This window comes from Rattus norvegicus, chromosome 12 (genome assembly GCF_036323735.1).
Source record: "Rattus norvegicus strain BN/NHsdMcwi chromosome 12, GRCr8, whole genome shotgun sequence".
Lineage (NCBI taxonomy): Eukaryota > Metazoa > Chordata > Mammalia > Rodentia > Muridae > Rattus > Rattus norvegicus.
The window spans coordinates 42,008,756-42,031,804 of NC_086030.1; the positions used below are offsets into that span (position 1 = coordinate 42,008,756).

The 23,049-nt window shown below is 54.8% G+C and overlaps 1 protein-coding gene across 1 annotated transcript in view; it reads right to left on the minus strand.

Annotated features, from left to right (window-relative positions):
• Window positions 1-17,521: 17,521 nt before the first annotated feature.
• Window positions 17,522-23,049, minus strand: part of Rbm19 (RNA binding motif protein 19) — an 85,254-nt gene continuing 79,726 nt past the window's right edge. The window contains exon 24 of the mRNA NM_001371959.1: window positions 17,522-18,700. Coding sequence (NP_001358888.1) covers window positions 18,603-18,700 — 98 coding nt within the window. The 3' untranslated portion in view covers window positions 17,522-18,602. The remainder of the gene's footprint in view (window positions 18,701-23,049) is intronic.

Sequence of the window (23,049 nt, forward strand, 5' to 3'; positions counted from 1 at the left end):
ACCGCCCCTCTCTGCTGCCTGCAGATCTGGAAACAGACCTCTCAGCTACTCCTCCAGCACCACCTCTGCCTGCCTGTAGCCATGCTCCCAGCCAAAATGAGAATGAACTAAGCCTCTGAAACTGTAAGCCAGCCCCAACGAAATGCTTTCCTTTATAAGAGTTGCTATGGCCATGATGTCTCTTCACAGCCATAGGACTCTGACTAAGACATCTGGCTTCAGCGCCGAGCCTTTTCTTTCTCAACATGAGGCCTTTGCCCATCCACCTTTTCCTTGAGAATTCTTGAAGGTACAAGCAATCCCACAATTATTTCTGAGTTGCTGTCTGTCCTCCTAGGGAGAGAAGGGGGAAGCTTATTCATGGGGTGACCTCTCGGGGGCCCAGAACAGTTTGGGAGCTAAGGGCTTCATAGAGAGCTGTGGGCTAGCTTATCCAAGCAGAGTTTCTGGGATACGTGTAGTGGGCACATGGCTGTCATCCCAGCCCTTTCTCAGCTGAGAAAGGAGGGTTGGGGGTTCAAGGCCAGCATGCGCTACATAGTGAGACCCTGTCTCAAAACAGAAAAATAAAACACTAAAACCAAGTCAAATAAAAAGTGGCCATTCTTTATCCTGGTCACCCCATAAACTTATATGCACCAGCACCCAGCTTGTGGGCCTCTCAACCTCAAGGGGGAGGCTTGGAGGAGAGCCTTCAGGTGACACCTCAAGCTGGGTCATACATCCACCTGCCTATCTGTGTCCATCCTGGTGTTGAAAGTAAACACAAGTTATACAGTGTGCACTGGTTTGATGGTCTCTCTCTTAGTTACAGTTTCTATTGCTGGGATGAAACACCATGACGGAAAAGCAAGTTGGGGAAGAAAGGGTTAATTCGGCTCATACTTCCACATCACTGTTCATCATCAAAGGAGGTCAGGACAGGAAATCAAGCAGGGCAGGAACCTGGAGGCAGGAGCTGATGCAGAGGCCATGGAGGGGTGCTGCTTACTGACTTGCTCCCCATGGCTTGCTCAGCCTGCTTTGTTACAGAACCGGGGACCCCTCCCCAGCCCAGGGATGGCTCCACCCACAATGGGCGGGACCTTCTCCCATCAATCACTAGTTGAGAAAATGCCTTACAGCTGCATCTCATGAAGACATTTCCTCAATTGGGGCTCCTTCTTCTCTGATGACTGACTCTAGCTTCTGTCAAGTGGACACAAAACCAACCATTATTTACAGTCTATGTAGCCCAGGCTAACCTGATCCTGCCTGTTTCCAAAGGACTGGGATCACAAGTGTGCCACCATCTGTTCCTTATGATGACATGCCCACCTCAGCCTGCCCGAGACCGGGTATTAGATCTTGTCAAATGGTGCACCATGATGCTCCAATCTTCCAACCCGAGTTGTAAGTAGTGGGAAGACAGAAGTGACTTCTGCAAACTGTCCGTATTTAATGAATAAATACTATATTTATGTTCAACTGAAAAAAGGAAAAAGACCCAGACTTTTAAATGGCTACAGGAGCTCCCTTGTTAGGAGCAGGAGCTATGTATGTGCTTAGGGTATGGGCAAAAGAAGATACACACACACACTCACACACACACACACTCACACACACATACACACTCACACACTCACACACACACTCATAAACACACCCACACATATTGCACACACTCTTACACACACACTTGTGCACAGACACATATACACGTGTACAACATATGCACACATACCACACTCCAAAATAAAATAGGACTGATTGGGGAGGACCCTAAGGACACTGACATAAGAAATAAGTGAGGCCACTCTCAGACCTCAATGGCATCCTCCATGGTCCTCATTCCCCGATCCTGAAGACATGAGGCTCACAACAGTTTCCAGTGGTCAGGTGGGCTCACACTGGGACTCAATGCTTTCTTCCCATGTGACCCTGGTGTTGCTAACCCACGATGACCCAGCTATGCAGAGGGATCTGACTGTCGCTTACACACAGACCTCCCAGTCCTGCCCCGCCACAAGGCCTCAGGGCCCGTGGGAAGGCCAGCATGACTTACCCTGGGTCACTCTGGCAGCTCCCACTCTGACAGTCCCGTCTGAGGGGCTGCCTCAGTCATTAGGTCATTCCCAGGGAGACCTGCATGGGGGGCACCAACATTCAGAGTATTTGCTAGGCGCTGCCGCCTCCTGCGTGGGATCCGCTGTCTTCTCATCTTCCTGACATGATGCTCCTCTCCCTGGGGTGGATTTAATCCCCTCATGTCCTGTGGGTCTCAGGGTCCACTCAAAGTTCCTTCAAGCACAGGGTCTGTGTCTCTGCTCCGTCATCCAGAAGAGCGGGTGACCTGGCTCTCGGGGTGCCAGCTCGCCCCTGTGCTGAGGACCCCAAACGTGACCACCTGCTGTCCTTGATAAGGGGGTTGAGAAAGTACCTGGGGTGGGGTGGGGGAGGACAGAAGCGAGGCCGAGCATCCTCTAGGGAAGTGCCCGTGACGAACCCATCACTCTCCTGCACGTCCCCTCTCTGTGGACCGTCTTGGCCCATGACCCCTGTGTGGCGACCCTGCTGTGTCCACAGCCAGGACTGCTTCTGCGCAGCCTGCTTGGCCTTTGGGGGCCAGGGAAGGCAACTCAACACCCGGACCCCGGGCAGAGGAGATGCTTGTTGTATAAGCACAGGCTCCAACTCTGTAGGACTCCCCTGGGAAGCCCATGGAGGGAGTGAGGACAGATCCGGATAGCATCTTCCACTAGGGAACAAGAGGGACCCTCCAGCCAGTGGAGCCTGCAGAGGAAGGCGGGTCCCTCCCTCTCAGGCAATACTGTTATCAAAGAGGGAATTTGAATAAGGAGTCACCGTCCCCCACCTCCACCCCACGGGTTTCCAGGCGACATGTTGTCTGTTGTGGTTCACTGTCATACAAACCCTTTCCCCCGTAAGACAGCGGGTCCCACAGGGACAAGGGGCGAGGTGGAATAGTTTATCAGCCGTGTACACGTGTAAGAAAAACCAGGCTTGAAAAGCCAAGCCTCATTTTCCTGAAAAGGGTGAATCGGGGAGGGGACTGGTGGGGATGGAAGGGATTTGTTTCCACACCAGGTACTGACTCCCACACTGCAAAGTGATGGACTTTCGGGGGCTGTGGGGATCACATTTAAAAGGCATTTAGGGACACACACACACACACACACACACAGAGGTATATACGTACATGTATGTGTGTTTATGATATATATGTGTATATATATATAATAAAATACAGGTAAAAGGGGGGAAATGAACATTTTAAAGTTGAGCCTGGGTGTGACAGTATGTTTCCACAGCTCCAGCATTTGGAAGGACGATGCAGGAGAGTTGCCATAAGTTCAAAGCCAGCCTGATCTATGTAGGAAGTTCCAGGCTAGTCAGGAATATAAAGTGAGACCTGAGGAGCTTGGGGGGGAGTAGATTTTAAAAATAAAAAAAGTAGAAGGGAGGGAGGGAGGAGGGAGAAAGAAAGATTTTTTTAAAAAATCACACATTATTGGGAGAGACTCTTCTGAGACTGAGGCCGTCTTCACATTTATAGGCTGTTTATACCACTATTTTTGTTAGTCTGGTTTGGACAGAGCTTGACCATGTAGCCCAGGTTGTCTTTAACTGGCCTGGGATGTTGAGCATCTGCCATTGCACTCCATCTCCACTTGAAGACTTGACATCCCCGGGCTCCTGGATGAGGGAGCGTAAGTAGGGGCTGCCTGACGTTCCGCTGGGTGGCGGACTTGAGTCCATCCTGCAACCCAGGCTCTCCTGACACTTCCTCTGACTAGTGTGGCCTCCCTTGGGGGTCAGAGGAAGCATGGTCAGGCTCAGGGCCATTGCAGGAGAACAGGTTGCTCTGTGCCACCTGCCTGGCTGGGCACCATTCTCCAAGGGCCTAAAAAGACTAGGGGGAGTGGTCACCTTGAAAAGCGCTGGCTCTGCCAGCATGTCCTGTGAAGGTGACCACCCTGCAGGTCGCCACCTGCTGAGTGGCAAGCAGAGCAGCCACTCACACACTCACACCAAGTGTCCCCAAGGGGCCTGGTCCGTCACCACCCTGCTTGTTAGGTTTGTCCAGCGGTGGTGGTGGTGGCGGGGGCAGGAGGAGACAAGAGCCCACAGCATGGCTACAGATCAGATCTGGGAGGCTGCTCTGTGCATCTCGGGGTGAGCCCTCTGCTCATCTGGAAGTTGGTGAGATTTAAGGCAAAACAAGTGGCTCCAGGAGGGGCAGGGTGGGGGGGGGGGAGGGGAGGGGAGTGGAACCCATCTGGGCCAGGCTGCGCGTTGAAATTGCCCCGCATTAAAAATTCAGCGGCCAGAGAAGTTTCCAGGGATTTGTAGTAATTAGATGACAGAATGCTGGCGAGCCTCAGGCTTGCCAAAGATGTTACACAGGGGTCAAAGACTCCACACTTTCGGCGGGGTAATTTGTAAGTGTCAATCACTCGAAGCCATCAGAGAGAAGCTGATCGGAGGGCTGCATTCTAACGAAGCTACTGCGGCCAGAACCAAGCCTGCGACTCTAGCTCAGTGCCCACGGCCTTTCTGCTGGGACTCAGCCCCTGGCCTCTAACTTCTGTCTTGAGTTCTCCTCCTTTGTGGAGTGATTCCTGCCAAGTTGATGCCCCCCAAGGGGTGAGACACAGGCTCCCTCCCTGCCTTTGTAACAGGGTGGATACTTGGTGTCAAGGCTGTGTGACAGCCTCCGGGCCTCAGTGTTTCCATCTTTGAAGTGGGGGCAAGAGGAATATAAAGAAGAAATGTCCTCTACAGATTCACCCACTCACTTCCCCACTGTGTATCTCAGCTGGGCACCATGGTGTCGGAAGTAATCAAGAAAACAGATCCTGGCCTTATGAAACATGAGAGATGAAGAAGAAGTCTCTCTCTCTCTCTCTCTCTCTCTCTCTCTCTCTCTCTCTCTGTGTGTGTGTGTGTGTGTGTGTGTGTGTGTGTGTGTGTGTTTGATAAGTGCTAGGACACAGTGATGGGGTATGGGAACCTTCCTTCCCATTGATACAGGGCAGGATTTCCTTAGAGGCGTATTGGAGCAGAGGGGCAGCAAGGCCAGGTCCATGCTGAGTTGGGGACATCAAGATGACTTGATGGCTAGAATGGAGGGGGAGAGTCAGGCTGGGTTGGGGCTTCATGGTTCTGGCAGGCATGAGGCCTAGGGTTCTATCCTTAGCATGGTGGTTCTCAGAAGAATGGAGGCTGAGGGGCCAGGTTCACAGAGACGGGGCAGGCATAACATCGTTGAGGATGAGAGTCGGAGAAACCAGACCAGGTGACGCCTGGATGCCCTGGGCAAAGCTAGGAGCTCTGAGCAGAGTCGGGTGGGGATGGCAGTACCTGGAGTTACCCCGGTGTGAGCTGACTGGTCAGCTGATGTGAGCCTGCAGAGGCAGGGGCGCTCTCTGGCTACACCAGTCCATGGAGAGCTACAAGGGGACTTGGAGAGTTAATGAAAGTTAATGCTCTCACAACCTATGCTCCCCCTCGCCCTTCACACCTGACATAGCAGATTCTAGAAAGAGCACTGGATGTGGAGTCCAGCAGACCCAGGGGCTGAAGCCTGACCGCCATTTCTAAGCTGTGTCACCCTGGGCAAAGCTATAAACCTCTCTGAGCCTATGACCCCCACCCTGTCACAGGTCGGTGTGAGAAAGGCTGTGGGCTTCAAGCCCTCTAGTGTCACAGCATCACAGCCTCTATGAATGACAGAAGGGATAGCCTCTGCGGGTCCCCTAAACATCCCAGTGACTTTGTCCCCAACAGTGTCTCCAAAAAATAATTGAGTTTAGGAAAATGTTCCTTTGAAGGATAAAGAAGAGCCCACGTTTTCAGCCTGCGCCTCACTGTGCATCACTGTGCAGCGTGGCTCTTCCCTAGCAGGCTCTGGGTTCTGTGGTATCAAGGGGGCGGGGGGGGGGTCATGGCTTCATCCTGTCTCTGGGGATGAGTCAGGGTGAGCCCCTGCAAATTCCTCTCATAACCCTCCCTGAGCATTCAGTCGTTTGTCCTCGGGGAGGGGCAGGAGAGAGAGAGAGAGAGAGAGAGAGAGAGAGAGAGAGAGAGAGAGAGAGGCGGGGAGAGGGGAGGGGAAGGAGGAGGGAGGGAGGTAGAAGGAAAGGGAGAGGGAGAGGGAGAGGGAGAGGGAGAGAGAGGAGAGAGGTGGCTTGAACATCCCCTTCCCACGCCTGGGTCTCCATCCCGGCCTCTGCTTCAGGTCCAGCCAGGCCGAGAAACCACTCAAGGGGAAAATGAGAAACCGTGGGGTTTCACGGGTGGCAGCGGCTGGGACTGCTGAGCGGTGGCTCTCCAGCTGCTAGCCTCGGTGGATGGACAGACAGACGGGGCAGTGAGAAGGGGACCAGAGGCTTCAGACTAGGGGCAGGTGATCGCTGTCCCCACCACATTCCCAAGGCATCGAGGCCACAGGCTCATTGCCGGTGCCGGTAAAAGCAAGCTGTGGTGGCCCACTGGGCCCTGTGGTTGCCTTTATTGAGCACCTGCTGTATTTCTGTGGGCTCCTGATCACCTTCATCTTTGCTGTGCTCACGGAACCTGGGTAAGGTCAGTATCACCACTATCCCATAGTGGTGAGGCCCTGAGGGAAGGAGGCCTGCCACACGGTGCCTTCCCCCTGCTGCATCCTCCAGAGCATCTCCCAGGCCAGAACAATAGCTTCACTTTTAGAAAATCCATCTCTCCACCCCCTACCCCAGGAACGGGGCAGGGACTGCGTTCTGTCTCCTCTATACCGCATTCCAAGATGGCAGTACATGTGTCTCATCAGTAAGCCCCACCCCAACCCCCTGCTGCCACGTTTTGGAACTCGCTTTGGTTCCTTGCATCCTCTGTGAAGACCCAAGTGGGGCATATGTGCTGTTGCTGGAGACAGCTCTTGTCCCAGCACCAAGGACCAGGGACACCAACATTGACTGTACCCAATAGGTGAAAGATTTGTTCATTCGTTTCTGCCTAGCATCCTCCACACCCTTCCCTGTGTGCCTAGGGAGGAAAGGTTCCAGCTCCCACAGCCTTGGCACCCCCTACTCATAGGTAGGGTGGCGTTCCTGGGTCTGAGGGATGCTGGACAGAGGCTATCATGAGGGCGGGATGGGGGAGGGGAGAGTACACAGTGGAACAGGCAACTGCTCAGCCTGCTTCCGGCCTGGGCTCTCTTTGGAGCTGTGTGGTCTTGGGCAAGTCCCCTAGCCTCTCTGACTTCTGAAATCCTCACTGGAGCTGAGGATAAGACAGTGTATAGTACCTGCCTTGTGGGGTGTTGATTATGAAATGACTTGACCCGTATGTAGGCGCTGGTGACGTCACTTCAGGATGTGGACAAGCCTTGACGACAGTGGGAGAGGTGGAGGAAGGTGGCGTCACCCAGGGCCCCCAATGTGCTGGGGGCTTTAGTCAGCTCATCCTAGTGCCTGGGGCCTGCCCTACTCGTGGGGACTTGGATCAGAGAGGTTTGATGTCCTGCATGAGACACATAACTTGGTGGCTTACCCCATTCAAGCTCACCCAGTGGGCCCAGGAGGGACCTGTTTCTGACCCCCATTTATATCAGAAGAAACTGAAGCATGAGATGACCTGGTAACTTTCCTGGGGTCGTCAGAGCTTTGTAAGCAACAGGGCTAAACCTCTGGTGAATCCGATCCCCGAGACTCCCAGGGTCCTGGTTCTGGTGAGAATCTGGGGCTCTGGAATCATAGGCAGTGCTCAGTACAGGGGTGGATAACCCTCAATCCTCAGAGTCCTGAAAGCTCTCTCCCCCTGCTTGCTCTCCTCCCTGGGTGGAGGTTCTGTCCCCTAGAGCAGCCTACCCAGACAGCCCACCTCTTTCTCAGGGACATAACTGGATGCCATAACTGTCACCAGGGGCCTTGGAAAGAATGGTCCTGCCTTTCAGTTAGGGCAGAGGTGACCTGAGGGGTCTCCCTATGACCGATGTCAGCTGGATGCTAGAGGTATGGGGCCTATGCACCCTGAAAGGCCACAGTATCCCCACCGCCCCTGCCCCACACTATTGCATAGACGGGGTTCTTCAGATGCTACCTATGAATGCTCTAAGCTGGGGCTCCAAGCCTGCTGCCTGTGGGGGACCTCCCCCACCTCACTCCTCAAGCTGCTTGCTGAGCCCCCTACCTCGCTGCCTACCGCTTTGCTATGTGGCTTTCCAATTCCTGTCACATCATGCCCACACCTGCCCGCTGCTTCCCCAGGCCCAGTTTGGGGTGAAACCATTGCTTATTAGCCAATCTGGACTCCTCTTTCTGTGAATTACCCAGCCTGATTGATATTCATGAGCCGGCACATCTGAGGCCTCAGCCAGCTGCCACGTGACTGCTCCCGGCCTCCAGAATGACAGGGGATGTGCGCAGCCCTGAAACACTGCCGTGGTCCTCAGATGGGGACGGCTGGGCCTTGGGAGCAGCCCCTGGTGGACAGCATACTATCTCTGTTGGCAAAGATAGTGTGGCAAAGACCTGGAGGCAGGAGCAGGACTTCCAGCCAGCATGACCAAGAGGGCTGGGTGGCCATGGCCTCCCATCATTGCCCCTCTCTCCCAGTGTTGGAGGCACCTCATGCCTCTCACCCCATATAGGACCTCCATCATTCTTTGACTGAGGATCTGGAGTTGGAATTCAGAATCACCTACCACTAAGCCATCCTCCCCCTGTTATTCATGCCCGCCATGCTGTCCTGGCACAGGCCACATAGGTACCATTTGTCACTCGGTCCCTTGGGAAGAGGACATGGGGATCTGGACTTGGCTTACCATCCACTGCCTAGCACTGGGCAGTGAGCAGCCAAACCCCGAAGAACGCCTGGCTGCCACATTTCCCTTGGACCTGATCCTTGGTTTTGGCTTAATACACATCCTCTGGGTCCTTGGAACCATCTGGAAGGAGTGGCCTTCTCCCAGTCTTCAAATGAGGAAGCAGAGGCAGATTTGGGAGGCTTCTGGACAGGATCTAGGTCCTGTGGCATTTCCAGCCTATGCTTTGGGGTCCAAAGGTGGCATTTAACCCCTCACCCTGAGGATGGGGATGTTTGGGTGTGGTCTTATCTTGAGAGAGAGGATGACTTTTGTTCCAGAAGCTGAGATGCTCGGGTCAGAGTCAAATAAAACACTGGACAAAGCGGGCGTGGGGGTGGAGGTCGTGGGGTTTGATCAATGCCTTCCGTCTCTGCCCTAGCATCTGCCACCTTTCGAGTCCTGGGGGAGCCAGCAGATACAGGGCAGAGGAAGGCAGAAGGCCAGCCTAGCAGGCCAGGAGGCGGCAGAACTGAGACTGCGTTTCAGACCCAGCCTGCTGGGAGCACAAGAAAGATGCTGGCTCCTCCACGGATCCCCCAGAAACGAGGCCGCAGCATCGGGGAGACAGGTAAAAGTGGGGCCTCTGTCTCTGATTCAGGCTCCAAAGTGAGGGCGGCGGCCAGGCCTGGGGAATTGCAAAGAGAAACCAGAACGCAGAGAAATGAGGCCACGTCCCAGACGAAGCTTCCTAGATTCAAAGTTTTCCCTTGGGGGATTCGGGTCTGAAAGGACAACACTGGGGGAATAAGACAAACTGGATCTGGTTGGTGGGGGCCCTGAGTACCTTCTCAACCAGGGGTGGGCATCATTTGCAACTGGCCGCTGCCTCAGGGAGGCAAAAGCCCGGGGTGAGGGGAGCTCCTGTGTTTGCTCACCTTCCCCACCCCAGGCAGGGATGGTGCCTCCCCTTCCTAACTTCTGAGGGAAGACAGAAAACAGGCCCTTCCAATGGAGAGTTAGCAGGAAAGTTCACTCAGACCCTAGAGGCTTGAGGAGCACCATTGAGTCCCTGGGAATGCTCCTACTCCTAAAGCCACTTGCCTGGCCAACACCTTTCTGGGCTGCACAGGCAAGCCTCAGACTGGTAAGAGAAAGGGGATGCAGTGTGGCCCTCCTGACATAGCAGGGGCAGGAACCCATCATACTTGTTCTAAAAAGGGCTCACAGTCACGTGACGGAGTCCCTAGACTATGATGCACAGAGGGGTCAGGTGAGGTCCTAGGGGCCAAGTCTCAGATGACCAGTGCAGACTGCTCTGAGGAAATGGCATCCAGATGTAAGTGGCAGACAGGCTGCAACTGGGGAAGGGGTGGGGAGAACAGAAGAGCCACAGAGTGGGTATGGTTCTAGGGTAGTGCCCGGAAAGGTACATGAGTGGGAAGATGCGTTAAAAACATGTGGGAGGCAAGCGCAAGGCCCTGGGTTCGATCCCCAGCTCCAAAAAAAAAAAAAAAAAAAAAAAAACGTGTGGGAGACAGGGGGCTGGAGAGATGGCTCAGCCGTTAAGAGCACTGGCTGCTCTTCCAGAGGTCCCTAGTTCAATTCCCAGCAGCCACATAGTGGCTCATAACCATCTATGATGAGATCTGGCCTGCAGGGGTACATGCAGGCAGAACCCTGTATGTGTAACAAATCTTTTTTAAAAAGTGTGTGGGAGGGGTTGGGGATTTAGCTCAGTGGTCGAGCACTTGCCTAGCAAGCGCAAGGCCCTGGGTTTGGTCCCCAGCTCTGAAAAAAAAGAAAAAAAAGTGTGTGGGAGATTGAGTGCATTCGTGGCCCCCATTTTCCACATCTTCCCCCCATATCCACACCTGGACACAGCCCCCTTGCTGACTCTGAAATCTTTTTTCTTCCTTTTCTTTTCAAAGTAATGCCTTGTCATTGGGGCAGGGGGGCATTCTGTCACTGTGCTCTGTCCCAGACCCCTCCTGTTGACTCTGAATCTTCCAATGGGACTTATGGGCAATAGTAAACTTGACCCAAGAGGCTTTAAAGCAAGCTCTTCTGCTCTGCCTTCCCCAGGAGGGGATGCTCTAGCTGGCCTGCTGGAGGGCTGAGGTCACACTGAGTCAGCTCAGACAATGAGCCATGACGTGGCGAAGGGAGGCCAGCCAATGCGACTGCCGCTGAAGGCAGAGGAACAAAAGACCACGCTGGGATAAGAACAGTCTGCCCACATCCTAGACTAAGTGCAGGGTCTAGAGCCACTGGGCTTCGTGGTGCAATTCCTTGGCTGTGGATAAGCGGTACAGGAAGCGGCTTAGAGCTAACGCTGGGGATTCATATGGGACTGGACTTCTGTAGGACAAGGTGTTTGCTATTCATCCTCGGCGTCAACCTGGCAGGATTTGGACTCACATGGGAGACACGTGTTTGGGTGTATATCTCAGAGGCTGTTCCCACTGATGTTTAATTGAGAAGGGGGGAAGACCCACCCCTGAGTGTGGAGGGTACCATCCCGAGGGCTGGGGTCCTGGACTGAATAGAAGGGTGAAAAGAAGGCCAGTGGACCACCAACATCCATCTCTTGCTGCTCCCTGACGGTAGATGCCTTGTGACGAGCCACCTCTCCCTCCTGCAGCTATCTATGCCTTTTCCACCTCAGTGGACTGCTCCCCCAAACCGTGAGCGGAAACCAAAACTAAAGCAGCAGTAACAACCTTTCCTTCCTTAAGTTGCTCCTGCGACAGGCATTTTGTTACAGTGATGAGAAAAGTAACCAATCGGCCAGAGTCTTCCTCTCCCTCTTATTAACACACATTCACCTGGTCCTGTGCAGTCAGAATTTATAATGCCGTCCCCATTGCCAGATCCCCACAGGGATACTGACAGCTCTTTGAATGACAGCACTGTTTAACTTTTGTGTCTGCTGGGTTGTGGGTGGAGGGATGGGAACTGCAGTTTCCCGTCCCCTTCTGCTGACAGCCTCTGACCCTGGACGAGGCTGATTATCTGTGTGAGCCTAGGGGAAGCCCCAGGTTACTTCAGGTAGCTGTGAAGGCCACGTGACTTGTAAGGCTTGGCTCAGAAATGGTGACCTGGAAGTGGTCTTCCTACTAGCTGAAACCCCATCGTCACCCCCCGGCCCCCGCCATGAGGCACCTACCCTTCTTCCGCTGAGGCACTGTGGTGGTTTGAAGGGTGAACATCTTGAACATCTGGGAAGCTGGGTAAGATTTGGGATTTGCACACTAGCTGGAGGAAGTAGGGATTTGCACACTAGCTTGGATGTGACAGCTGGTCACCATGACGTGACTAGCAGCCTCCTGCTGCCATTCTGAGCTAAAATCCCTTACGTTGTCATAACGATGAGAGCAGCACAGGACTGCAGGGGGCTTCCTGGGTCACCAGGAAGATATCAGAAGGAGGCCTTCGAGGCACATTCTTTCTAAGAGGTGGCTGAGCACCACAGAAGTATTAAGAGGGAACCAGGAGAAGCGCTGTGGTAGTTCCTCCCTCGGGAGTGTGTGGTGAGAGGCCTATTAGGTCACAGGGTGTTGTGCTGGGATTGGGTCTGAAGGAATGGCTACTCGTGGGGCCTTCAGGGGCTCCCTACTGTCCTTGGGCAACTACCCCTTGATCCGATGGGCTCCTGTGCTTGACTGCTTGATCCCTAGAAGGTGGCACTGTTAGGGGAGCCTGTAGAACCTTCTAGAAATGGAGCCTTCTGGGAGGAAGTGGATCACTGAGTCTGGGAGGAACTTTGGGTCCACAGCTTGGCCCTGCTTCTTGGTCTCTCGAGATGTGAGCAAGCAGCTTCACCTTCCCACATTGGCTGTCACACCTGCCAGCCATTGCCTAAAATGATGGCCTGCACCCTCAAACTGTGAGCCAAAAGAAAACCTTTTTCCCCTAAGATGCACCTGTCAGGTGTTTGGTCACAGTAACAAGACAGTTAACTACCATAGATTGTTTTCCAGAATCTCTTGCAGCTAGGTTACCATGTCCAAGGAATATGGTAGGAGCTACATGAGGAACTCCAGGCTGTGGGACAGGGTAGGAGTTCTTCCTCTGGTAGCATGGGCATCCTCTGGACTATATGATGACACATCTGTGCCTGTGAACAGCACCAGGCATCGTCATCTTCCCTCTGGAGGCTTGCCTGCATTGTACTGAAAGCCCCCAAGGCCAGGGGCCAGAATGTACCTTCACCTGTGCACACTCTCAAAACAAAACAAAACAAAAGGAACAAGCAAAACCAGTGCAGCTGAAGGCCCCTGATTCTACAAGATTCTGTCACTGAGTTATGAAGCTTGCATTTTAGGTTGCCCAAACTATCTCACGCTGAACCATTAAGCAAAGATGCTCATACTGGGAGCAGGCTGGATCCTCTCTCTCTAGGCTAGTGGATCTCAACGTTCCTAATGCTGAGACCCGTTAATAAGGCTCCTCAGGTTGTGGTGACCCCCCCAGCTGTAAAATTACTTCCCTGGCTACTTTGTAACTGTGATTTTGCTACTGTTATGAATCAAAATGTAAATATTTTTGGAGACAGAGGGCAGCCAGAGGAATCCTGACCCACAGGTCCAGATTCACTGCTTTAGAAATCCCCCAGCCCCTCTCGGGGGCGCAGTTTGAGGCTTCATAACAGGAACAGGTGTTTTCTCCCTGCTGCCTGTGGATGGTCAGATCCCGGGCTAAGATTTTCTCCTCCCACTAGGCAAAAGGGAGAGGCTTAGTCTTTACTCAGCTGTGAGGTGGGACATGAGAGGAGGGGGTGCCTGCCTTCACCTTGCACTTTCCTGGAATATTTATCACGAGTGATCCAGCTCGTTTCTCCAGCCTGGGTCCCCTCGTATGGTAAGCCCTGCCTATGGTTCCAGTAAGCCACTCCGTGGACTGTGGGTGTACAGGGTGGGTGGTGGTGATATCACCTGGAGTAGTGGGAAGGCGGGCTCTCAACTGCTGCCAGGAGGCCGTGAGGATCTGCACAGATGGATGTGGTTGCTGTTGGCTCCTGCCCAGGGCAGGAGCGCGCTGGCCTCAGTGTATCAGTCAGGAGTGCCACAATTGAGCAGAAATGGGGTTTATCAAGGACGCTGGAGGTGAAGGCATTTTGGGTGCCTGGCGATACTATAACAAACGTGGCGGTCCCCTTGGTCAGTGACAGGGACAACCCCGGCCTAGGGCAGCTGGAACGTGGGGGAGCTTGTGTGGGGTGGAGGATGAGAACAGAGTCTTTGCACTGGGGGATGGGATCATGACAGGAGAGGGTCTACAGTGTGTGTGTGTTGGGGTCTTTCCCAGCTCCTGGCATATCCTGACTCTAGCATCTGTGCCAGGTAATTCTATGTCACTGTGACACAGCTAGAGTCATCTGAGGGGAGGGAGCTCCAATTGAGAAAATGCCTCCATAATATACACCTGTAGGCAAGCCTGGAGGGCATTTCCTTAATAGGGATTGATAGGGGGAGGACCCAGCCAATTGTAGGTGGTGCTAACCCTGGGCTGGTGGTCCTGGGTTCTATAGGAAAGAAGGCTGAGCAAGCCACGGGGAGCAAGCCAGTAAGCAGCACCCCTCCATGGCCTTGGCATCAGCTCCTGCCTCCAGGTTCCTGCCCTGCTTGAGGTCCTGTCCTGACTTCCTTCCATGATGAACAGTGACGTGGACGTGTAAGCTAAGTAGACCCTTTCCTCCCAAGTTGACTTTGGTCATGGGGTTTAATCGCAGCCATCAAAGCCATAACTAAGACGGCTTTCCATTAATTAGCCTGTGTGTCTGTCCTGCAAGGGCACCGAGTCCCAAGGACATTAGTACTGCGTCTTCCAGCCTGCATGTGATGATGGGGCAGAGACTCAGCCTTACTGCCATAGCAACCTGTGTATATGATACAAGATCTTAGCTGACACAGCAGTGTTGGACGAAACTATACCAAGTGACTCTATCTGGCCCTTGGTCTGTTGTGTGTGCGTGTGCGTGTGTATAAAAATATAATTTGATATATAAATGTTTAAACACATATGTTTAAGATTTTCACACTTAAATTCTGTGTGGCCACGTGTGAATGCCAAAGCATGTGTGAAGGTCAGAGGACAATGTGTGGGGCTTTGTTCTCTCCTCCTACCCTGTGGAGCTCAAGAATTGAACTCAGGCTGCCAGGCTTCTCAGCAAGCACCCTTTAGCCAATGAGCGTCTCGATGACCCCTTGTTAGTATTCTGGAGAGCTTGGAGAACCTGTGGATCTGTTTGTGGCAACTGCCTGAGAAATGACTTCATGAGTTGAATAATGAAGTGTGGACTCCTGATGTCCTCTGATGCACTGGGTCCGTGCTTCCTGTTGCAAGGCTGTCTGGATGGTGGTCAGGAAGCCCACTTGTCCCCACTGCCACTCTGTGCTGTGTTGGTACCAGGGGAATGTCCCCCACCTCTAGGATGCTCTCTAGGATGCTCTTGAGAGAGAAACTGGTGTGCGTGCCTGCGTGCGTGCGTGAGTCTCTCCTCTCCATTTCAAACACCAAGCCCCCAGGGCCTCCCAGGCCAGGACACTGCTCTGATGAGACTCACTGTCAGGATGGAACTGACCCCAAATAACCTCCTGCGACTGGAGTGGGGAGTGGGCACATGGCCCCGAGCCTGGAAGCTGGGGTTGCTCGAGCCCAGGATGAGCTGGGCAGTGGAGCCATATCTAGAATAAATGTAAACAAGGAGGGACTCGGTGTCATAAGGAGCTCTGATGGGGCTGATGCGTCCTGAAGGGAGTGGGGAAGGTGGGGGGTAGATGAAGGCGCTCACGTCAGTGGGCCCAGCAGTAGGGGCAAGCATGTTCCGGGGAAGCAGAAGCAGCCCACGAAGCTTTAGAAAAGCGACTCTGCAGGGGGAAAAGGCCTAGTCATTCCCTGTGAGGCAGAGTGAGAGCGAACAGGCAGACAGAGCCCTGGAGGCTTCATTCCCAGCACCCAGGCGCGAGTTCCATTTCCTCCGGGCCTTACCGAAGGGTTAAAGTCATTTTCATTAAAATTTAAATTCCGGCAGGCACCCTCTCCCTCCTTCCCCGTCCTTTGAACGTTTTTGACTGGCAACCATTTCATATTTCAATCTCAGCAGAACAAATTGAATTAGATGTTGAGCCTGAGCTCGGCTCTGTTCGGCAAAGCCTGAGTGCGCAGCCCCAGCTGATCCTGCCCCAGCCATCCTGAGCGGTGGCTGTGGCTGCAGACTGCGGGGAGGGTACAGGACGAGGGGGTGGCAGAGGCCAGGGGACACATGGGGGCGGGGGTTGTCTTGCACCTGATGCGAGCATTTTGGAAAAAAAAAAAAAAAAGGACTTCTTTTTATTGATGTGTATTTCTTTGTGTGCCAGACTGAGTGCAATTGCCTATAGGAGCCAGAAGAGGGTGCTGTGTCCCCTGCAGCTGGAGTTGTTCATGTCACTGCTGGAAACTGAACCTGGGCCCACGGAAAGAGTGGTACACTCTCTCCAGTACCCCGTGTGTGCATCTCAAGGCCCTGGACAACTTCTGGAGTCCAACCAGCGAGGGATGCCATGTCTCAAGGAAGACACCCACAGAGGCACCTGGTCCTAGTTTGTCCTCAGGGCCAGCCCCAGCCTGGGTTTGATGAAGTAATGTGTGAATGAGTCAGGTCTTGCTGATTCTAAGTTCTCCACCTGCAAACAGGGTGCCTGTTCTGATATGGCTGTCCTTTACTGGAGAATGACAAGATGCTGTCCCCTTCCTGTCAGGGTGCCCATGTTATGGCCTGAGCTCAGGGTTCATGGCCTCTAGCCTTTGCTGTAAGCCAGTGGCCAGCAGGATGAGGCAGGCTCCATCTCAGACCTCCATGCTGGCTCAGGCTCCACTCCGGTCGGTCCCTGGATTTCCCTTCTTGGCTGGATCCAGCTGGGCTCTCAGAAGGACTCAGAGGCCTAGGGTGGAGGAGACACATGAGGGTACCCACATCCCAACCACCAGAGCCTGCCTGTGTGAGGAACCGTGGCATGGGTGATGCTGAGTCTCCTGCCCCTGGCTGCTGGCCAGAAACTATCTCCTCCGGGCCCTTGCTGGACCCACAGGCTTGCGAGGCTCAGGGAGGCCACAGGCCTGTCCCACCCTCGTCTTCCAAGGCTCCCCAGCCGTGCAGGACACTGGCTGTGTGGTGGGGTGGGATCAGAGGGAGGTGCATGTGGAAGCCAAAGGTTCACTGTGTCCTCCGTTGCTCTCCACCGTTGTTTTTGTTTTTTTCCCTCAGGTCTCTTACTCAACCCTGAGTTCACTGATTGGCTAGGTTCACCATCCGAGGACCCGTTTGTCTCTACCCCAGAAGAGCTGAGATGATGGGTGTACACCACCTTGCTTGTCTGGCATGGGTGCTGGGGACCTGGAATCAGGAAGCTGGGGGACTCAGAGACGCTACCTGCTGAGCTCTAGGGCTTGGAGGCCAACCTGGTGGGGCACAGGCGTGGACCCTGCTCTGGGGACATTTACGCTGTTGTCAGATTGCAGCTTTCTGCCCTGGGCCATCCTGGCTGAGGTGCTGTGACATGTTGGTGCACCGTGAAGGGGTGGGTCAGTTTCTAATGACCCACAGCAACATGGGACGTGGCTCCCCATCCCGATAGTCCAGCACGGCTGTGGAAGGCATCAACTTGACCTCTGTGCAGAACCATGGTAGAGGCTGGTACACGTTGCCACCTAAGTGACAAGTGACATCGGCGGTAGAGGGAGGGGCAATTCTAGGTTCTGACATTTATTGCTAAATTTTCAGCGCCCTTGAACTATAACAAAGTGCCCTCCCTGCCCACAGGGTGTAGCCCCAGCTTTGATAACCGGGTGTAGGGTCCAGGCCACTCTGAAAAGCAGGACCTCACGCCCACAAAATATTCATAGGCCAAGACTCTCACAAAGTCGGAAAGCCTGGTGCCCAGAGTCCTGTCCAGTGCACCGTCAGCCCTCGGTGACAACAGCTCTGAGGTGAGAGGGCTGTCTCCTCAGGTCTTCCTGGTTGGATGGCTGAGGTTGGAGGCAGCCATGACAGTCACCTGCACTGAACAGACAGTCCTCGAAGTCGAAATGAGATGGGTCTTAGGCTTCTTGCTGGGGCAGGACGGTGTTGAAGGACTGTGGCCTTGCTCTCTGACTGATGCCATGTCCTTCTCTGGCTGACGGTGCGTCAGCGTTTATGGAGAGGTGTGCTAGGCTCTGGTGTGGGTGAGGCCTTGGTGGGACTCCCAGGGCCTCCACTTGAGCTACAAGGGCTGGCAGTGGTGCTAGCGCAGCTCAGCCTGTGAACCTGGCATCAGGGCTCGGAATGATGCATCATGAGGACCGGAAGGGGCCCTGCTGATGAGGTAGAAGGGTCCCCAGCTCCGTCCACTGGCCAGCAGTCCTGTAGAGGGCGAGGCAGGGCTGCAGGAGCCTGGCTGGTTGGGGCCTGGTAGCTGGTGGATGGGGCTGAGCTGTGGGTCCCCACCCAGACAGCAGCTCATTCCTGCTGGGAGCTCTACAGTGGCTGTGCACCCTGTCACTCATCCTAGAATCTGCTCCTCAGGGAAAAGGGGCCAGGGTGTGGCCAGCCATGCCACAGGAGGATACCAGGCCTAAGGTCCTTATGGAGTCACTCACAAGTGTTACCCAGTGCAGGTGCTGGGTCAGCAGCCTCTCAACACACCACTGGGGCGGAGTCTGCAGAAGAGTTGTTCTCGCATCTGGTACTTGCCACGAGCTTTTGTTGCCTTTGGTGCTGACCCATGGAGACCTCCTGTAAGGCACTGCCCGGCCCCGGGGCCCTGGAGTCACACACCCTGGCAGTGCCAGCTCACAGCTGGAGAGTTTCCTCGCTGTCACTGTCGTCCCCATCTTCCAGCTGCTCCAGGATCCCATCCAACACTGCAGACCGCTTCTTCTTTGGGGGCTCTGTGGCAGATGGCAGAGAGAAAAGACCCCGAGAGGGTTCAGCAGTGAGTGGGGGAGGCAGAGGTGTGTGGGGCGGGCACAAGGAGAGAGCAAATGGGGGATGAGCCAGGGAGGAGAGAGGAAGGGAACAAACACAGCTCTGGGCAGTCCAGCCTCAGCAGGGCACCTCCCTGCCTCCCACAGATGCTGCCCACCTCTGTCTCCCTTGCCACAGGGCGAAGGACCCATTTTAGGAAGCCAGTGGCCCACCTGAGGGCTGCCTCCTCCCTGCCTGCCAGAGGCTTAGTCAACCCAGGCAACTGCTGGGCTGAAGCAGAAGCCAGTTTCATTTCTGTGCCAGCGATGAACTCAAAGTTAGGTGCATCGCTGCAGTGCCCAAGGAATCCAGAGGGGAATGAGGATCATAGCAACGAGGATAGCTTTGGAGGACAGGGGTTATTTGATTTGGGCTTTGATGAGTGCAGAGGAGTTTTCTAAGAGGAAGGCACAAGGGGAGGGGTTTAGACACACGACTGTTCTATATGCCACTGATTGAGTACCTACTGTGTGCTAGGGTACTAGTGTCCTCAACAACCCCACAGACAAGGAACCTGGGAGGCTGGCTCTGGGCTGCTTGCCTTACCAGTCCTACCACTGGTCTAACCATCCACTGGTCTAACCAGTGAAGGCCTAGTTTGTAAAGAGGCTGCCCACCCTCATCCCTGCCTTCAGGATACTCTTAACTCCTTCTGGGAAGCCCTCCAAATGCAGCCACCCAACCCGTTACCTCATGTGTCTACCTGGCAGCAGTCAACACCATGTGGGCAGTGCACCTGGCTCAGGCATGGATGACCTTGGCTCCTTCTGGGGTGGGCCCAGAAATGCCTCTCATCTCATTCCTTCCATACTTAGGAGGGTATGGACCCTGCCCTCCATGGTGGTCCCTGGCCTGGCCACTCTGGCCCTTTCCCTATCAGCTTTGCTCTTCCCTGGGCTCTCCCACACCCTAGCTGTTGCTGCCCTGAGGAGACCCGGGCACGTAGGCAGCCCTCTGTAGCTGCCATGCCACTTTCTGAATCACCCCCAGGCTTGCAGAACTCACACCCTGGTCTCTTTTGCCCCACCCATCCCTCCTCTACCATGCACCTGTTTGGGACCGTGTCCCCGTCTGGGGCTCCTATGAGACCCCTAGGCATGAACAGAGCTCTGCTGCCTGGAGACAACATGGGAGGTGGGGCACTGGCTGGGAGCCGAGGTCTGCTAGTTCTGCCCATCATGGCCAACTGTGGAAGAGGAGGAAGCGGCCTGGCTCCCTGCGGTGTCCTCTCCTCACTCTGTGCCTCATGCCCGCTGCACAATGGCCTCAGGAAATTGGATCGTGGGCAGGTAATAGGGCTGGAAATAGACAACAACAAAACGGGCCCAGCTGTATCTGGTGCTCCTCTCGCTGCTACTGGGGTGGGGATCCAGGACAGACTGGCTGGGGAGAAGCCGCAGGGGCCCGGCAGGTGTCCCTCAGGTACCCTTGCTGTTTCAGAGCAGACCCCAACCTCCAGCACAGACCCCTTCTGCCACTACGATGGTCCTCCCAGCATCTCCATGTTGGGGGCAACAGAGGGGCCCTGTCAATCCAACTCTAGAGCCCATCCCCCTCTCCTGCAGCACCTCTGCTGTGCCCTGTGCCTGGGGGAAGCCAAAGCCGTCTTACTGTTGGTGACCACAGGACCTGGCCACTTCCCTATCCCTCTCACCTCAGGGCTGCCCTGTCTGGAATGCTCTGCTGGGCCGCTCAGGGGCCTCATGTCTGTGGTGAAGTATTCCTGGGTCTCCCCCACAGTATCCATATGACCTTTGGGCTTCACTGCTGTTTGTCTCTTGCTGGGAGGCAGGGATGCCTGTCATGCTCACCCCTGTGCTCCAATGCCTAGAACTGTCTTGGTACCTGGCAGCCCTCAGGGAATGTCTGCTGAGAGACTGACTGAACAGGGCCAGGTATAACAGGGCTCAATGGGGGTCAGGCTCTGGCAGGAGGAGCAGAGAGAAGAATGTTTGAAGCCAAGAATGGTTTCCATGAATCCCCTGAGAAACACACACACACACTGCTCTCACCACAGAGACCTGGGCAACACCGGCCTGGGACCCCAGTCAGGAGCCAGTTGACTCCTGGCTAGGACCTCTGAACACTGCCCTGCTAACGATCCTCAGGGAGGAAGCCTTGGGGCAGCTTCATGGTTACCTACTGCCCTTCCCTGTGCTCACGGCACGAGCCAGGCTGTCTGCTCGGAGCAGGGCTCCTTATCCCACGTCTTTCTCCACGTGCTGAGCAGCTGCTCTCTGGAGCGCTCAGAGGCAAGGACCATCTTTACTCCCTTAGCCGCCCGTTCGCCTGCCTGGCAGTGGATGCTCCGTGCTCTGCCTCTAGGGAGCGCTGTCTCTTGTGACACGCGACTGCCACCCTACAACCCTGGAGCCCATGGGTGCAGACTGTGCTCTACGACTCCTGGAGGACTCTTGTGTATGGGCCACTCCGCCCCATCCCAGCTAGAGGCCCCAGAGTCCTCACAAGGAGCCAGTCCCCTTGAAGGCCTGGGCTCCCGAGGCTGTCCTGTGACCTCTGCCTTGGCTGATTCTCTGCTTGGCCCAGTGAGTGATGACCTGCAGAGCCAATGGGAGCAGCCCAGGGCTTGAGGACCAACCAGCAACTTCTTAATTACAGGCTAGAGAACAACAGTGTCCAGGAGGTGCTAGGGGCTGGGACACCAGGCAGTGGCCACAACTCTAGAACCTCAGACCAACAGACTCTGCTATCACCAGCCATGTCACCCCGAGCATGTCACCCCTGCTCTCTGCCACCTCCTGTGGTGGCTGTAAGGATGAAGGAGTCAGGAAGGGATAGGTGCACTTACTGATGGGTCGGGCTGGTGCACAACCGGGATTGGGGTTGGACACCTCCCAGCCCCCAAGGCACCCTGTAGGGCAAGCTGGGCCTGTGTCTTCGCTGTCACCCAGCCCCCCGCTGGCCTGCCTCCACGAGGAGTGCCGGCTCTGCCTGGCAGGAACAGCTGTGGAAACCCCGCTTCCCCGTGTCGGAGGCCTCCGTGGGCCTTCACCAAACAAACACAAAGCAGAACCCGGGGAAGGTGTGAAATAAATAAACGGAACAAGCCGTGCATTTTCCTTCCACGGCGCAGCTGCTCCTCAAGATAAACAACAAGTGACTGTCACCAAACATCAATACCGAGAAATGAACTTGACAAAAAGCTCGGCCGGCCCCCAACAGCCCCCCAGTCCTGCCCCCTCCCCCCAACCTCCAAACACCCACTTCTGCATTTCTCCAGTTCCCACCTAATGGTTTTATTTTTCAATTAATTCCTTGACAGAATGCCAGCCCGCATCTTTCCCTTCCCTGGCTGGCAGTGTCGCCTGCGTGGAAGGCATCGGTGGGCGGGGGACTGTGGGAGGAGAGGGAGGCTGGGGATGAGAGCAGGGCTGACAGGAAGAATGCTGGAAAGGCCCCGTGAAGAGGAAGGCGAGACAGAGGCAGCCCAGGAGGGAAGCCAGTGGGCCAGGAGCAGACCCTGCGCTCTGGCTGGAGGCTGCGTGCAAGCCAGTTGCTTTCCCTGTCTGGGCTCAGTTCCTGAATGAAGACGAAGCTGTGAGCACCAGCTGCATGTGCTGGCCATGCCTGGAACCCCAGTACCCGGGAGGCTGGCACAGGAAGATGCCCTGAGCATGCTGGTCAGAGGATCCCGTTTCAAATGCAGGAAGTGACTAGGCACAAAGCCTTTAAGACTTTGGCTAGCACAAGGGTGAGCTCTTAGTTGCCAGAAGGCATGGGCTAAGATAGACAAGTCTGAAATGTACCAAGTGACTACGATGCCAGCACCCAGCAATTGGGGCTGGGCTGCCACGAGTAAGCCGGGACACAGGCAGGGACGGGTCTCTAGGTGCCTGTGAGGTTGCTGCAGCAGGCTGAGTATAGATTTTTCTCCTAGGAATCCCACAAGTTGGATACAAAATTCCTGAGCTCTGGGGAAGTCCTGTGGGAACAGACAGGCTCTCCTCATTGTGTTGAGCTCACTCTGGGGCCTTTTCTTCATACCACAGCCAAGCCCAAGGTCCCAGAGACACTTGCCCTGCAGCAGAAAGCATCAGCGCCACCCTCAGGGTCTTGGCAGGAGACGAGGGAGCACAGTGAGTCATGGGGCAGTATTCACACAGATACCGACCCAAAGCTCAAAAGACCTACCTCAAAGGGCAGAGTTGTATTCAAATGGCCCACGTGGGCAGTGGGTTTGCTTCTCACAGACACACTTTCCACTGTTAATATCCCACAGTGAGGGACCTAAGTGGTGGGAGATTGCTAAGTG